General features: G+C 39.1%; 1 protein-coding gene across 2 annotated transcripts in view; it reads left to right on the top strand.

Annotated features, from left to right (window-relative positions):
* KDM5B (lysine demethylase 5B) overlaps window positions 1–18235 on the top strand; it is a 49648-nt gene that overhangs the window by 7184 nt on the left and 24229 nt on the right. The window contains exons 2-10 of one of the 2 annotated variants that reach the window (XM_082228541.1): window positions 3626–3703; window positions 6796–6918; window positions 7265–7435; window positions 10524–10580; window positions 12765–12899; window positions 14176–14278; window positions 14750–14859; window positions 15955–16113; window positions 17372–17491. In XM_082228541.1, coding sequence (XP_082084667.1) covers window positions 3626–3703; window positions 6796–6918; window positions 7265–7435; window positions 10524–10580; window positions 12765–12899; window positions 14176–14278; window positions 14750–14859; window positions 15955–16113; window positions 17372–17491 — 1056 coding nt within the window. The remainder of the gene's footprint in view (window positions 1–3625; window positions 3704–6795; window positions 6919–7264; window positions 7436–10523; window positions 10581–12764; window positions 12900–14175; window positions 14279–14749; window positions 14860–15954; window positions 16114–17371; window positions 17492–18235) is intronic. The other variant, XM_082228542.1, reaches the window with a different exon arrangement.

Raw genomic sequence — 18235 nt, forward strand, 5'->3', positions numbered from 1 at the left:
CTGCTTCACAAGTCACATTAAACCACACTTCAATTTTTTTTAAAAAAATGAATGCACTGTAGTGAATGCCACTGGAAAGTTTTTGCGCTCTCTGCTTGCTCCTGATGTACCATTAGGAAACAAGCAACATTGGCTTGTCCTGGTGTCCAGACCTGGGCTTGTGGTTTGTTTTCCCAAAGCAAATGTTGTCTACTGCTTGTGCTTTTGAAAGAACCAGGAATCCTTGTTTGGATGCAATCACAAGCCAGACTCTGGCAGGAGCTGAGAAGGTAGAGTGAGAGATCCTTAGCTGCATGGGATAGCATGATGAGCATTCATATTAAACCATAGTTAACTTTGAACTATGGCTTAATGTGATGTGTGAACTAGACCATTTGAAAGCCATCTTTATATAGAAAAAAAATATGCCATGTGTGAAGTGGGCCAAACCTGATATTATGGGAGAAAAACTAGTTTCCCAGTATTTTCGCTTCTAAGGCAATGTGGCTTGGGGGATATTTGCAGAAGAAAACTAGTGGGTTGTTGCGTATGGGGTGCGGTGTTCTTACCTGTCAGTTCTCTCCTGTAGATACTGTCTGGACACTTACTTTCCTTCTCTGATTTTTGATTTTAGGACCTGGGGGGGAAGAAAAATTATGTTGTGGGTGGCATTTGTAGGAGAAATTTGCAGGTACTGGAGAGATTACATAGCCCTCCTTTCTGCATTCGAATCAGCACCTCCTGTCCCCCCCACTCTATCAGAAAATTTGGGATTGGAACCTTATTGTTCCTGAGAATGTATACTTTAGCCCTTAATGTCAGTATGCTTGCTGTAGCAGAGAAGTGGTAGCTGTTGGATTCACTTTCACCAGTGTGGGACTAGATTAATTCTTAAATCTGTAGCTGTTATACAGAGGGTGGGGGAGAAACATAAGTGATGTAGCCATCTTGAGTTTAAATAGATCCACCTCTGATTTCTAGTTTAGGTTCTTACATATTAGTGTGGCAGTTGTGTAACTATCCCTTTAAATTTAAATTTCTGCTGGCTTGTCTTTCTGGATGACAACAGAGGCTAACTGTAATTCTCCACTCCCACCCCAAAGGTAAAAAATAGGAATTTGAAAATAGTTGATTTCATACATTAACAAAGTTAGCCATTCACTGGTCCCATCACCTCCTGGCAAATAGAAGGGGAAGAAATGGAGGCAGTGTGAGATTTTACTTTCTTAGGTTCCATGATCACTGCAGATGGTGACAGCAGTCATGAAATTAAAAGACTCTGCTTCTTGGGATAAAAGCAATGACAAACCTAGACAGCATCTTAAAAAGCAGAGACATCACCTTGCTGACAAAGGTCTGTATTGTTAAAGCTATGGTTTTCCCAGTAGTGATGTATGGAAGTGAGAGCTGGACCATAAAGAAGGCTGATTGCCGAAGAATTGATGCTTTAGAATTATGGTGCTGGAGGAGACTTGAGAGTCTCTTGAGAGTCCCATGGACTGCAAGAAGATCAAACCTATCCTGGAAGGACAGATCCTGAAGCTGAGGCTCCAATACTTTGGCCACCTCATGAGAAGAGAAGACTCCCTGGAAAAGACATTGATTTTGGAAAAGATTGAGGGCACAAGGAGAAGGGGACGACAGAGGACGAGATGGTTGGACAGTGTTCTCGAAGCTACCAGCATGAGTTTGACCAAACTGCGGGAGGCAGTGGAAGACAGGAGTGCCTGGTGTGCTCTGGGTCCATGGGGTCACGAAGAGTTGGACATGACTAAACAACAACAATTGTAAATTTGATATATAGGTATTGAGCAGTCCTAACTCCTTCTCCTTCCATATTTATGGCTGGAGAAGGTTAAGATGGGATTGTGATGCTTCTCTGCTGGCCTCTGACATTAGAGTGAAGCACAGTTAGTGGGAGAGGTAGCTGTGTTCAGCCTGGTGGAAGGCTCCCACTGATGGTTCTCCCATTGGCAGAAGCAGGCAGTACATTCTGAAATGAGGTATTTTGAGGTTGGGCCCACAAATTCCCTGAGGAGTTTAATCCTAAGGCTCTTTTGGCTGCTTGAGCAGTGGATCCACCGCTCCATCACTCATTGAAAAGATCACAAAGCAGTATGCAAAGAAAAAGCAAAAAATCCAATAAAAATAGATATATTATGGAAAATATTGAAATCTATAAATAAGACAATATAAGAGATCAACCTCCAAAATGTAGAATTGCACACACTCAGTACACTTATCCTCTCTCAGTATCCACATCTACTAACTCCTCTGTATATCAGTCAGGCTGTAGCTGCACACATTCACCCACACTCATAGAATCTATGTTCTCTATATAGATTTCCATACTTCAAAATATTTCCATATAAATACATATTTACTTTGACTTGGTACAGATTGTTTTCCTTTTAAATTTTATTAAATTTTAGAGAGTATTATAAAAAAAATTGAAACAAGGAAACAGTGAGTTGCATCCAACTTAATCACTGTGCACATGAAACAATTTCTTTCCACACGGTGCAACTTCCCTTTCCTCTCCTCTCTCCACATGCCCTCCCCACCCGCACCTGATCTGGGCCTTCACCTGCCCCTGGAACAGATTTGGGGGTTGTATGTGGTCGGAGAAGGATGAGAGGTTCCATTATGCAAGCTAAAGTTGTTCTGCTCATGCAATGACTTGGATTAATTCCAGTGTTTGAAAAGATTAAAAAGGTAGTAATATTGGTGATGACAGCATTCTACTGTATTTGACTAGATTTCCAGCACTAGTGGTTTTTGGCATGCATTTTCTAATGCCAATGAGATCTGCACTGTATGGTGTGAGGTAGCATTTTTACCCCATATATTTGTGTTTGTAGTATCAGATGAAGTGTGCTCAGCAGAACCCAAACACCCAGAGTCAGAAAACATATTCATGGGATATTGTATAAACAAGAAACTAATGTTTTTATTTTAAATTGCAAACAATTCCAAAGTGTAAAAACTATATTTTAAAAATGCTCTGGAAATACTGTAAAATGTCTAGAAAATGCTGTAAAATGTCTAGAAATTACAACTGAGAATTAACATTAATGGTTTTTTTTGGGGGGGGAATGTTTTTCTTACCCCATTTAGAAACCTACAAGAAAACTCTTCCTGGTTAGAGAACGGTCCCCCAAACAGTGTTAACATAGTTTGTGCCAACCAACTGACATTTGCTTGACCTTTCCATGACCATTTGTCTGTGAAAAAACAGTGAAGTGTTTTACTACCCCAATCCACTAAATTGGCTGGAGTAATAAACACACCCCAGTGGCAAAATTCAATGCTTTTCTGGGCCATTTTATGCTGCAGGTGGTTTTTGTTTACACTACTAAATCAGTAAGTGGTAACTGGCTCAAACTTTGGAATGCTGTACAGCTGACAATTTGTGTGTGGTTATGTGTGTGAGTAAATTGCACAGTGAGAAATGTGCCTGCAGTAAGTGTCTTACCCTGCAAAGCTGGATGAAGGTTAATGCCAGTAAGAAGTAACTGTGAACTATATTTTTCTGTTAGTTTTTTGTACATCTGAAAATAAAGTGAACAAGATCTTTTAAATTGTATATCAGTTTTGGTTTGTCAAACAATTCTCTGTACTGAATTATTGTTTTCCCCTTTCCTAGGATTGGCAGCCTCCATTTGCCTGTGATGTTGATAAACTTCACTTTACTCCACGGATCCAAAGGCTGAATGAGTTGGAGGTAATGAATTAACTAATCGTAAATACTTCCCAGTGGCCACTGATGGATTGGGTGCTTAAAACTGTTGAGAAAAATGCAGTATTTTTAATTAAAATAGCAGATCTCCTTTTCAGACAAAAAGAGGAAACAGGTGTGGTGATTAGCTACCATTCTGTTGTGATCTGTAAGGCCAGATAGAGAAGTTCTAGAATGCTACTTCTCCCTCAACAGTTTGAGGATCTGACAAAGACATAAATTCTAGCTGGAGAGCCTCAGCTGCTAGCTCTCTGGCTGGCGTCTCAAACATTTTGACCTTTTAAAGATGTCTCTTTGGAGACAGTATGCACCATATTTTTCTGCCTAATGTTCAGCTTCCCAGGGATATATTATTTAAGTATGCTTTCTTTCATTTGGCATCTCATGGTATACAAAGGTATAAACAGATTAAACAATTAAGAACAATTAAAATCAGTAAAGATCCATTCCGAAAATATTAAAAATACAAAAGTGATCCAAGGAAAATTAAAGTTTGATACCCTATAGTGGAATCAAACACCAGCAAAAGCCTGGGGGCATTTGTATATTTTTTATGAGTGCTGAAATACACTAGTGTTGGTCTGCAGAAGATGTAAATAGTTCCATAGGGAAGGTGCTGCTACAGAGAAGGCCCTCTTCCTGGTTACTGCCAAATTCACGTCTCTAAAGTGTAGCGCAACCAAGAGAGCCTCCTCATCTAAGTGTAATGAACATGAGGATATCCTAAAATAGTATCTGCGTAGGAGTGAGATGGGAAATAAGATACAGAAAAGTGGAAAGTTTCAAATGTTCTAGAAATGTGAAGAAGGGGTACTTCATAAGCCTGGAAAAATCACACTACTGGTTCATTTGGCAAGGACTTCAGGAGAAGTCAATCTTAGACTGTATTTCTACCACTTTTCCTCTAAATATCTTGGCTGTTACATGTTTTATGTGACATTGAGTCATGCCTACCCCTTTCCAGCGGTTAAGATGTGGAGGTGCTTCAGAAGTGCCGTTTGATGCATTTTGGTGGTGTGTTGACAGCTATTTTGTTTTGAACAGTCTCATTAAGCTTGTTCTGCTCATTCTGCAAGCTCCTTTTGACTACTTTTAACATTCCATTCTACCAAAAATATCAGATGATTATTATTTTTGTCATTTTAAAGAAGCAGGAGTAAATAAATATATGCAGTGTGTATTAAAATGCTATACAGTATTTGCATTTGTTCAGAAGTCTTTTCCTGTGCATGCAAGACATCAGGTGGGACTTAAATGCCACCTAGTGGTAGCAGGCAGAATTCACTGTTTTAAAATTCTGAATGCTCTGGAGCGTTAATTCTCTCATCAACCTAGTCTAAAATTCTATCTCGCCACTTTTTTTGACCTCTTCTGATTGCATGGTTCAAGCCTTCCATTGCAGCGCATTCTTCATCTCTGGGAGCCCTGGTGGACTCTGTTGTGGGAACAATGTACTTGTCTCCAGAGAGGATAGGCAAGGTCAAAGCGGCACTCAGTTCTGTCAAAATCATGAGTGAACCTCAGGGTGCAAATTCTGGGTCTCATGGCAATACTACATTCTTGACCTCTTCAGTGGCTGCTGCTCTCTCATTGAAGTTCCATAGCTGCCAAGTGACATATCCTCATTTCCCTGCCAAGATTGGTATGTCACTCTTTTCAGTGGTGGCTTCAGAAATCCTCGCTTCACCAGGGATTCCCTCTTGGACAGTCATCATTTCAGATAGACAGAGGGCCTCTCTTCAGCAGCTGGATGCTCCAAGGCACCTAGTCCTCAGAGGAGACTCTTCTCATCAACCTGGAATGAAGGGCAGCCCACTTCATAGTCCAGTGCTTTGCAACCAAGGGACATTTGGGGGCGATCCTAATCTTAACCAGCAATGTCACAGACCAACAGTCACACAGACAGAGTGGCACTAGAGGTGGAAGAACATGTGTTCTCCATTTCTGTAAAGCACTTCAAAAGGATTGAAAATGCTCAAGCCAGCTGAGTGAGCAGGGAGCACCTCCTTCGTGGAGAATGAATGCTTCATCTTGAGGTGTTTAGAAAAATTGTGTCCCGCTTTTGGGACAGTCCAGGTGGATCTCTTCACCTCCTTAGTCAATCGCTCTGTCCTCACCATGGACTCCAGGAATGCTTTATGCCTTCCCCCCATTCCTACTCCTCTCCCAAGTCTTGAGAAAAGAGAGGGTTCAGTTCACTTTGTGGTCCCATACTGGCCTTAAAGGCCATGGTTTTCCAAGATGGGGACGGCATTCCCATGGACTCTTCTTTTGCATGACAACCTCTTGACTTAGGGAGAGCTTCATTATCCAGTTCCAGTGTGGCAGAACCTGCATGTTTGAAGACTGAGTGGAAGTATCTTAATCAAGTTGGGCCTTTCTCCCAGCAGCTGATACCATGTTGTTCTCCAGCATCCTCCTTCCTTGGATATATCAAAGCTCTTGGAAAGTACTCTCTAAATGGTGTAATAAGAAAGGGCTCTTGTACAAAAAGTTGGAATCTCAGAATTGTTATTACTTCAAGCTGGTTTGAGCATGGGCTTCAAATCTCATACCCTAAAGCTCCAGTCACCAGTCCTTTCAGCTGTGCTGTCAGAGAATCTGAGCAAGACTCAAGGCTCTCATCCATGTGTCAAACATTTCCTTTGTGGTGCTTTGCTCAAATGTTCTCCCACTCACCATAGATTCCACCCATCTATGGGAATCCACATGGTGCTCCTAGCTCTCCAAAGATCTAGCTTCATAAAAGGACTAGAGCTCTAGAACATCCAGAATTTTAAAACGGCGAATTCTGCTTGCTACAGGTAGGTAGAGCTCAAGTCCCACCAGATGTAGTTTTTACATGCACCGAGAAGAACTCACATTTGGGTGGTGTACATGGTTGCTTAAAAGCACAGCAGATTCTTCCTCCATACTTCTGCTTGCATCCCAGGATAATGAGTGCTTCTTAACCTGAAGAGAGAGTAATCACCTTTATTTTCACTTTCTTTGTTCATTATGCATAATAGATTGGAGAATATTAAATTTGTACTTGAAAATAATAACTAAACTGTATAATAAATCCACACTCTGAACAGGCTCAGACCCGCGTAAAACTGAATTTTCTGGACCAGATTGCAAAGTTTTGGGAACTTCAGGGATGCACACTGAAAATTCCACATGTAGAAAGAAAGATCTTGGATTTATTCCAGCTTAATAGGGTAAGTTTCACATGCTTTTAGGCTGAAGTCATGCTAATTTTCAGTCGTAAGCAAGTAAAAATAAACTTGTTTGGTCCTGAAGGCCCTTGAGTTGATAAATATTTTAGAATGTAGCATCTAGATAAACGGGGATTAAGTAGTTGTATTAATTAAAGCTTTGTTTTTGTCTGACACACTAAGTAATTGTGTTAAGGTAATAACTTCCTCTGGATCTGACATTTATTTATAAGATTTATAAGATAGCACCTGCTCACTGGAGTTAAGCAGTTTCCTTTTCTGAGTTATATTTGTCGGAAATGACCCTGTAAATTTGTAAATCTTGATGTGCAATCCTTTTCATTTGCAGCTAGTTGCAGAAGAAGGTGGATTTGACTTGGTGTGTAAGGACAGAAAATGGACTAAAATAGCTACCAAGATGGGGTTTGCTCCTGGAAAAGCTGTGGGCTCACATATTCGTGCTCATTACGAGCGCATTCTTTACCCTTACAATTTATTTCAGACTGGAGCTAGTCTGCTGGTGAGTATTGACTACTTTTCCTAGATTGTGTACTTCTTTACAAATTGACTGTTTTTCCATTGTGGGAAAGAGTTCTCCAGTGTTTCAACATTGCTTTCAATTTTCTTTCTTGGTGAATGCTTTTAGAGTTCTAAAAAAGACTTACTACAGCAGAGTCATGGAAATTTTAATATTTTTTTTAAGTTTCACTGGGCACAAAGACATAGTGGTATATTAGCTGCTGTTTTTAGGATTTTTATCTTCTTGCTTGATCAAGAAGTTGATACTTACAGTGGCTATTCTTGCCTAGTAGAAAGGAAGTGGTTTGGACTGCTTTGCTCCTTCCTCACAGTTAGAAACAAGGTAGTTAGCTTTTGAACCACATCTAAAGCTGTACTTTGCTTTGAGGGCTCTATGCAGCACTTTTTTACAGTACACATTTTCGGTGTGCTAATCTTCTTAGCTTACATTTGTGCAGTTCTAGCCTGCTTGGGTTCCTTCCCTAGCTTCCACTGAATGGGAGTAAGCTTCTTACTTTATTGGACCCAAAGTGGTTAAAGTTTATCTGCAGTTTCTGAGATAGTTGTGCAGTTGGTATATAGAAAGCTGGTATGTCTGAAAAGACTTGACACTGCTTTATTGAAAGAGTAGAAATGTATGTAGAAAGGATAGGCTTCATCTGATCAAAGACCAGTTTAGACCATCTATAGCAGCCTTTCTCAACCTGTGGGTGCCCAGATGTTGTTTAACTACAACTCCCATCACCCCTAGCTAGCAAGGCCAGAGCTCAGGGATGATGGGAGTTGTAGTCCAACAACATCTGAGGACCCACAGGTTGAGAACCGCTGAGCTACAGAAACATAGGAAGCTGTCCTATACTTAAGTCATTGGGCCACTTAGCTACAGCAGCTGGCAGCAGCTCTCCAGGGGTTCTGATGGGACAATCCCAGCCCCATGTGGAGATGCTGGGGTTTGAACCTGGGACTTTCTGCTTGCAAAGCAGATGCTATATTTCACTGAGCTGCAGTTCTTTTATGGCCAAGAACTTATTACACATGCACTGGGTACATCCAGACTAGACTATTGTCATTTTCTGTATGTAGAGTTGTTTCTGAAGACAGTCTGGAAACAGATGCCAGGATGCTTGTGAGGATTAGGCAGTTTGATTATATAACACTAATTTTGTATTAGTTGCGTTGGTTTACCTTTTTGTTTCTGGACTTAGTGCTGGTACTGATTTCTAAAGTCCTATCTCAGCCCCATTATTCAGGCAGCCAGGTCCCAGGGACATGGCCTATATAGTGATGTCCCTACCCTTGTAGAATTTCTTCTCCCTAGAACTCTTTAATTGGGTCCTAAATATTTATTCTGTCTAGATTTTGATTTTTTGTTCCCTTCCCATCAACTTTATCAAATGCTATTTTTGTTATGCTGTATGTCAGTTCTGTTCTAAAATTGTTTATTGCAAGCCCTAAAACGCAGGGTAGAAATTTATCCGATAAATAAGTGAATAGAATGGGAAGAACTTCATGATCCAGGCTGATTTCCCAGACACCCCCCCTCTCTCTTTGTCTCTCTCTGTCTTGTCAAATGAAAATCATAAAGGGTTCCCCCCTTACCCACAAATACAGGAGTTTTAAAGATTTACAGATCACTTCTGGCAATTTCTAAATAATTGAAGTATTTTGAGCAAAAGGAGAGATCCAAATTATATATGTAACACTAGCTTTAAAACTAGTTTGGTCTGCTAAAAGGCATTTTTATTTTGGAATTTGAGAGAAGTTGTATCCTTGTGTGTACAGACTCCTCTATACCCTTCCTTCCTTTCTTTTACACTAATCTTGTTTTCTTTCTCCTTAAAAAAAAGAAAAATAAGTTGAAATTATTTGGTTTGATATAAATTCAGAAGGTAGATAGGCTTTTAAACTGAAGTCTGAAGTTGCAAAGAAAGCTGCACATTTTAGTGCAAGGTTTCTTCATCACAATTAAAAGGCTGTGCTTGCATTACCTCCCATCTTGAGCATAGCATACTTTGAATTAGTCTTTGTTTATTCTTCATAGTAGTTGTGCTGTTTGATAGCACATTAGAGGTCATTCTAAATATCCATAGTATTGTTTTTTAGAATTTGTCTTTTAAGACATTTACTAACCTATCTGTAGGTCTATGTGGTACTGTGGTGCTTATTCACTAAGTTAGCCTACACAGTAAAAGCTATGGATGTATGGTAGTAATCAAAATAGCCGTCAAACTCTAGCTGTGTCTATAATAACAGGGATCTCTTCATATTCAAGGATCATGCAGAAAGCTGATGTTACTAATTTTATCCCAATCTGCAATATGACAGGCCCTTTAAACTTAATGGTCTTTGTGTCATAAGCTTACTTACAGTGGTTGTGTTTGCACAACATGCATAGAACCACCTCATTCTGGGGGGACTGTAATAGGCCAACTGAAACATAGCTGCTGATGAGCTAAAAGGGTTTAATTAACATAGAAAGTAGATTCCTTTGTTTCTACTAAATAACCATAATGGTATATTGTAGGTTGTAAAAATAAAACTCATATTTTCTCAATGAAGTATATCTATATGTGTGTTTTTTGAAAGTTCTGAATGTTTTGTTTATTTGTAAAAATGCTAATGATGCAAGGACAAAACCTTTGAAGTAAAAATACTAGATTTTTGTATCAGAAAAGCAATTTTAGTGTTTCTGTCATTATCTTTGTTAATACATTCCTATTGTTTGTCCAGTAGAAACCAGTAAATCATTGCAGTCTGTGTTTTGCTCTAAAGGCTATATAGTCATGGTACCATCTTATGAAGATCTGCTGCTTTGGCCTTGTGTAATCAGGTTTTTATAGTTATTGTAATAGGAACTTACAGAAGAGGATCTTTTTGTTCCATCTTAAAACAGGGCTGTCTTAATGCCCATGTACTTACTGAAAATCTAGTCCTGGTATAGGTGTCTTTATATTCCTGAAATGAAAACTTGCAGCTTTTCAGAAAAGGACCACTTAGAAGGAAATGACTTTCAAATAGCTACTTGTGACCCCACTTCACAGGGTCACAATTCTTTGAATTGTAACTCTCCAAGCTCTCTCTTGCAATAGGCGCCAGACATTTGTTCCAAACTGATGTGTTTAGTGGATGATGCAGTTCTGGAAAAGGTATGTTCAACATTTTTTTAAATGATGATCCTTTCCCGTTTCTCTTCTAAGCTGTTTTAGGTGCTTCCTCTATATCCACCTGTGCAAAATAGTTCTATATTCTGTGAAGTGCATCAAGGAATTGTGTGAATCTGTGTTTTGGGCACAGGATTTCAATTATATGCTTTTCAATAATGTTTCTATAAAAGCATGTTACATTAACTTGGTTTATCCTTGATCCATTGACTCAGGCCTATTCACTGTATTTTAATTTAGTGTGGAGTGTTCATTGCCTAACTCAGACAGTATTTCCTGTATTCCGTGATTGTGTGTTAGTGTATAATATAGAGAGGGAGAACTGGAAGCAAATGCTGTATAAAAAAATAGTTGCCTCTTATTAATATCTTGCATTCATTTTTAAGCAGCTATATATTTGTGATGTTATGGAGTATTGTGGTATTTGTTGTTGTATATACCTTTGCAATTATTTACTTAAGATTTTATTTTTTCATATGTAAAGCTTCTACCCTTCAAGCAAGTGCTGTTGTTGGATGCAAAATGATTCTTTAGCAGCTATGATTATTCTTCTCCCCTGTCTATTACTTGTATCTTCATAGCTTTTTGTTTGAAGTCTAAATGTTCCTCAGGAGAACAATTAGCACTGTGATGACAATTGACAACCTTCTATGGAATTTTGTTTTATTGGTGCTTCTGTAAATTTTGGATTCTTGAAAGCTGCGTGGAAAAAAAGTTAAACGCCATTTTGTGCATGTAGAGGTTTATATAAGTAGTTTGGTGAATGATTAAAATTCTGGTTATTTAAAAGGCATGGTGTACATGGTCAGGCAGAGAGAGAACTTTCAGATGCATCCAGGCCATTTTGGCCTTTTCCTTGTCTGGGCATCCCTGTTCTACCACCATGTGGTGTTTACCTATGTACCACATATTGATCAGGCAACACTTTAGTTCAATTGTAGATTTGTAAGTTCAGTTGTAGATTTGCTAGGAAACATATTTCAATGCACAGCTGGCAGAAGAGGAATGATCAAAAGGTTGAGAACTGTTTCTCACTGTGTCTGTTAAATCTACAAAGAATTCAGGTTTAGCTTTTTATGACAATAGCACCTTGGTGTCAAAACAGATGTGCAATTCTCCCCCCCCCTTTTTTTTTAATACTGGGAAAAGCAACACTCTCTGTTTAATATCCCCCTGCTGCAAATCTGCTGCTAATCCTGCTGGGGGAAGGTACAGGTACATGTACATTGACTTAATATTTCCCTCCATTAGAATAGCAGTCAAGATTTATTTATTTTTTTAAAAAAGTGGTCATGGAGAAAAAGTGTATTTTCTACATCAAGCAGTGTATAACTTTAGTGAAATAAATACATAAATATAAATGTTGCTCTCTTTTTTCCCTAGCAGTAAAACATTTATGCTTGGTAACTACTTGCGTTCTTTGCTTCTTCAGCAAAACATTTAATGATTTGTGCCTACCTGAGAGGCAGTGGTTGGAGGGCTGCAGTCAGAATGTTGTACCAGGACTGACCCAATTTCAGATTCCTTTCTCTTTCATGACACTCCTTGGGAGACCTTGGGCCAGTCACCACTCTATTCATAACCTTATCTCACAGCATTGTTGTGACAATAAAATGTGCATGGTAGGGAATAAATGTACACTATCCTTCTCTCTAGGAATGAAGGGTGAAAAAAACAAGTAATACTTCAGTATATTCATAGCAGATTAGGTATTTTCTTCCCGCTGCCCAGAAAACTCAAGTGTTATTATCAATAGCAATCCACAGAAATGGTGAAATTGTCAAGAATTCTATTGCAGGTCCCATGCAGAGTAACTTGGATGTAAATGATCGCAATCTACTTCTCTTCTGTCCACTGTCACTAGTCGCCACCACTGCAAAACTGCCAGATTGTTGGATCCAGATTTACTTCTGCAATTACTGTTGGAATGCCGTATAGAACACAAAACTTGTAACAGATTTATTTTCAAATAAATTTGCCATTATTAAACCATTTTAGAAAGTACAGATCGGTCATTCCAGTCCATCTGTAGTGAATATAATCGTGCATGGTTTTTTATTTTAGCTACTAAAAATACTTTGCATTGGTGTGTGGTTTTTTTTTTTAAAAAATGAAATATTTGTTAGAAAACAGAGAAAGGAAAAAAATCACTTTTGCTTGTTTTTTTAGTGTCTTCAGAAGCCAGATATTACCAGTGGCACAAAGGACAAGGAATATAAACCACATGATATTCCTCAAAGACAGTCTGTTCAGCTGTCTGAAACTTGTCCACCTGCTCGTCGAGCAAAACGCATGAGAGCAGAGGTAGGATTGACTTTTCATGTATTGATTTCTAAAATGACCATAAGTCAAAGCCACAGAAGTACTTTATAAGTAGTTATTTTCCTTGCCAGAAATTAAACAGCAGTTCCAATATTTCCACATCATCGCTGCCTATGGTTCTGAGGAGCACATACAGTTTTATTTATGGACTGATGCAGACATACTCTTTAAGAGATTATGAGTGGGTTGTAGGATCACACTGCCTTTCCTTGTGGGAACAAATCTTTCAGCCTTAACCACAGTGAAGTCTTGTGTTGGCACTAACAGCAGCTGGATAACCAGGGTTCCCATTTAACAAGGATTTGAAACTAGGGTCTAGATTTCACTAGCATTTCCTCATATTGTCTGAACCTGTTGACATCTTAAGTAATGCAGTTTATATTCATACAACATTTCTTATACACATTGGGGTTTAGAATCTCCTGTAGTCATCTATACAACAGCTTTGTAGAATATATGTCATAATTTCCGCTTTTGAGTAAACTGAGGCTGAGAAATGCTGACTATCCAGAAATCATGAGTCACGCACAATTTTGGTTGCCATTGAAAACCGAAGGCCTTAAGCAACATAACATTCTTTTGAATTCCTACTAGAATCTAGTTTAGGAAAAATTTCCATTTGGGTGTCTTAGACTAAGTGTAGCATCCCTGAAGCTTTACAGTTCTCTGGAGAACCACCAAGGTGACTTATCAATTGTCTGAATTGGTGTGGGTTTTTTTTTGTAATTTTAATCATATACTAGCACATCTGTTTTAAAGCAGCTGAATCTAAACTTACTGAATAGTCTAGGATGCAGCTTTAGCCTGGATTGTGTGAATAGCCTTGACTTTGACTTAGGCATCCACCTACAGCTGTGCAGGAGCAATATCAGCACATGAAACTCCTACCTACTTTTAGTAGGGAACAAAATGTCTATGAATGGGACTTCATTCTTCTAGTTTATCAGTAAAATATTAATTGTAGGTGTTGGATACTTCAGGCAAACATTCCTCAGCATTGTCGTTACTGTGCTTCCATAAGAGAAAATCAAATGCCAGCAGTTGAGGAAGGAGTCAGAAGCACTCCTTCCTTTTCACCTTTGCATAATCTTACTATTGTCATCAATAAGTTATGGGGCAGACTATACATTTGAACACATCCAAATAACTATTCCAGGAGCGGTCTACTGTTGCATATTATAAGCTCATGACAGGTAATTCTGTACTGAACAAAAAGGAAGAATAAATAAAGATTAAGCTTAATTCCCCTCCCCTCTAGGCTACTAATATTAAAACTGATTTGGAGGAAGCTACAGAAACCAAAACTCACAATTTGAGACGTAGAATGGGAACCACGCCTCCAAAGCTTGAGCCTGAAAGTGGTAAGTGTATCAATGGGGTGGGGTGAGGGAATAAAATAGTAGGCATTTGCTTTTTAACATCCAAGTTATAGCTTGACCAGTATTCATTTGGATGTAGTATTTGCCAAAATTGTGGTGGCTTTGAAGCAAAATCTTTTATTTTAAAATAAAGCTTTGAAATTTATGAACTTGCTGACCTTTAACAAGAGAAAATACATTGCAAAATACATTGGTTTTTTAAAATGTAACTTCTGTAAAAAATATATTAACAAATTATAAGTAGGTGGTAGGCACCATCTTAGAAGAACCTATTCTCTTTCTCTTTGTTTTTACCTGACTTGCAGATTTAATAAATTAATAAATATTCACACAATTTAATCACTTAAGGATTCTTTAAGTGGGTGACAGCCCCATTTAAACTCTTTTAAAAGCATTTCTATTTTGTCTCAAACACTTCTGAGTAATATTTTCTAATTTTTCTTGCTGAATCAGATAAAGAGTCTCAAGGCCTTGTGAAACGGGAAACGGTTGAAAAAAAGCAACCCATCTGGGAAACAGAAAGAGAAAAACCAAAGGGACGTTCTAAGAAAAGCTTTAATGCAGTGAGTACTCTTCTCCCCCGCCCCCTTTAATGCTGATTGTAGAAAATTATGGGCTTGTAGTTTCAATTTAGTAGTCAGTAGAAAAAGAATTTCTTGGTATGTTGTATTGTGAAATACAGTGATGCAATACTTTTGATTCTTGGTTAATATAGAAAAAATATGATGTGTTAACTGTAACATGTTTTTGCAAAAAGTTGATCCAAATGAGGTTCTACAATTACCTCATTCATTTAGAATGAGATCTCAATTTTGGCATTCAGCTGTCCAGTAGACATATGGCAAATTCCATCTGATATCTGTGTCATGTGCTCCATCTTGCTATGCAATGGGAAAGCTGCTTTTTCTGAAAAGCTGAGATGCAGGAAGCTTTGTAACTGTTACTGGATCCTTTTTCTCTTCTAGGAGACAGACTGACTGCATATTTCTTTATAGCAGCCACAGCTGAGATGATAAAATAAGGTGGCTCATGCATCCCATTATGCTCCTTGATGGAAGGGTGGGATAACTATTAGAAAATAAGGGTGTTTTTGATGGTAGCACACCAGGTTTTCTTTACTCTTTTTTTCTATCCATCTATTCATAGATAACGCACTCCAAACAATTGGGACATTAATGGTGCAATCCAAACCTGGCCTGGCAGCAGTAGGGTTTAATGAAGTGGCAGGATGCTTCTACATCCCTGCCACTCAAGCTGCCCAGGACCGAAGGTTGCACCAGTCCGGAGTTGGCACAGCTATCAGGCTTGGGCCCAGTGCCATCAAGTCACAGCAGTGAAGTCCTGGGGCAACACACCTGCTCCCCCAGAATGCCCTGTTTTGGAGCTTTCTGTGGAGTGCTGCTAGTAGGTTATACTTCTTCTCAAACATACAGTTCATGAATCTTCTCACCAGTTCAAAGGGCGTTTGGATCACAGTGCTTCTAGCTTGAGATGTTTGTAAGAATAAAGAAATGAAATGTGTTTCTGCATACACATGACATGCCTACATCATATCTATCTGTCAAGTGTTTTCTTACCAAGAACCATGCATAGAAGTAAGCAAGGTAATGATGGGACCAATCCCCCATCCCTCACTTTGGCATTTTGTTTTTTTACAGGTGGATTTGTATGTTTGTCTCTTGTGCGGCAGTGGTAATGATGAGGATCGTCTGCTCCTATGTGATGGCTGTGATGACAGTTACCATACCTTTTGCTTAATACCACCTCTTCATGATGTTCCCAAGGGGGACTGGAGATGCCCCCAATGCCTAGCTCAGGTAATAATAAAATATGGGTGAAATATTTCCCCCCCCCCAGGTCTCACAAATATAAAGGGTCAGCACCCAAGTAGACTAAAATACATTAAGCAAAAATCTGTTTTTCTTTGACTTCTCCTCTACCTTGGAGGTTACTGAGTGGTATCCAAGTAATATGTCCCATCAACACAAGGGTTTCCAGAGGTACTTTATCTGCACAAGTGCCTTGCGCCTTCCCCAGATCTGCTGTACAGGGTGTATGGAGGTGTGGGGGCAGGAGTTGTGTTGCACAAGTAGTAATCCAAGTAGTAATCCTTCTTCTGATGGGACTGCAACTTAAGGCTACTCTGGAGACAATCCACTGTTGTACACCTTCATCCTACCCAACCCCATGGTACAATTACTCATTCAGTATAAGAGTTTGTTTAGATTCAGCATACTCCTAGAGCCCCAGACCCTTCTTATCATTCAACAAAGGGTTCTGGTGGCTCCATTGTTCCTCCTGGAGACAATTTAAGATTCTTCTCATCATAGGGCACCCATACATATCTAATATAGTGTGTGTCTGCCTGGGTCTTGTTACAAAACCCCTTCCAATACTGTCCTGTATTTATGGAGTTAATTTCACTCCTCTTATCAGTAGCTTTCCCACTTACCTTTTAGGCAGTTCCCTCTCCAAGGTTAATTTATGGGTCTGGGATGTTAAAAGTGGCCTTCTACTAATTAACATTTAAAGTCAGTTGCTCTGTGTCCCGGTCCAGCCTCATTCTCTCCACACACACCCCGGCCACACTCTTTTATGTTGTCAGAAGGGTACAGAACATGTGCATGCTTGACATATTCTCTTACTCAGGTGATTTGTTTTACCACTATGGTAAATGTACACTGCTGCACTCCATCCAGTTATGGTTAGTTTTTAATTCATGCCTCACAGGGACCTTTGGTTTAGATAATTAGATGTGAGTTATTGAACCCTGTGACCCAGGATTGATGGGAAGCTCCCACTGTCAGCCCTCTGTCCCCCAAACTGCCAATGAGCATTCTCCCCAATGGTTTGTACTCATTTTGAGAAAAAGGTGGTGGGGCTTTTGAAGAGCACCATCTACATTTCTCTACTCCTTGTTTATCCTTGTAGTGTAACCTGCAATTCCTGTAAAAATGGATCCATGCTAGTCCATCTTGGATGAAGTCCATTTTGTTGTTTGTTTAAAAAAAATACTTGCTTTATGTATGGTATGTTTTCTCTTTGTTAATTCAGTGCTGTATTTTAATTACACAGGAGTGTAATAAACCACAAGAAGCATTTGGTTTTGAACAGGCAGCAAGAGACTACACACTTCGCACATTTGGAGAAATGGCAGATGCCTTCAAGTCAGATTATTTCAATATGCCAGTGCATGTATGTTCACACTTCTAATGAGTCTGTTAACTTGGGTTTCATTATTGGGTTTATTAAAATTTGCATTTGGGGGAAACTCTTGTGTTGGTATCTAGAAAACAAAAATGGAGAATTTAGTTTTGAATTTGGAATGGGAAACTAAACGCTGGCAGTAGGGTTTCTATCTCATCCATATAAAGTGGGTGGCAATGTGACGTTTTATAAGACAGAATGGCAGCTGTTTCCCATTTGGTTTTTTACGTGATAAAGTTGAAGATTCAGAATTGACACTCTGGGCAGAACCAGTGTGGGGAAGGAGTTAAGGTGTTGAAAGATTCTTGCCTCCCTCTCCCACTGCTATTCTGGTATTTTAAAGGAGTTCAGTGTAACTTACATTTTAATGAACAGGTGGCTACTTTAACAACTTGACGGCCCCAGAAAGGATTTATATCCTGCTTGGTACTTATTTATTTGCCATGACACTGCCATACCGCCCATCAGCTAAGTCCTTTGGTATTAGTTACTACCTGACAAACTTGTCTTGTCACCTTTTCTAATGTTTCCTCTAGCATTTATTCTGATTTAATGCATTTGTTAAAATTTGTTACTCCACACTGAGTTGTGGAGTACAATATCTTCTAACAGTACCAGTGTAAATAATAATTTTTTTTACTGACTCCCTAAAACTGCATGTGTTTGTAGTAACAGAAAGCAAGTACTGACCCCTGCAAAATGTTGCATGCAAGTATCACTGGTCATTTCATG

This window comes from Podarcis vaucheri, assembly GCF_965113315.1.
Source record: "Podarcis vaucheri genome assembly, chromosome: 6".
In the NCBI taxonomy this organism is placed as follows: Eukaryota; Metazoa; Chordata; class Lepidosauria; order Squamata; family Lacertidae; genus Podarcis; species Podarcis vaucheri.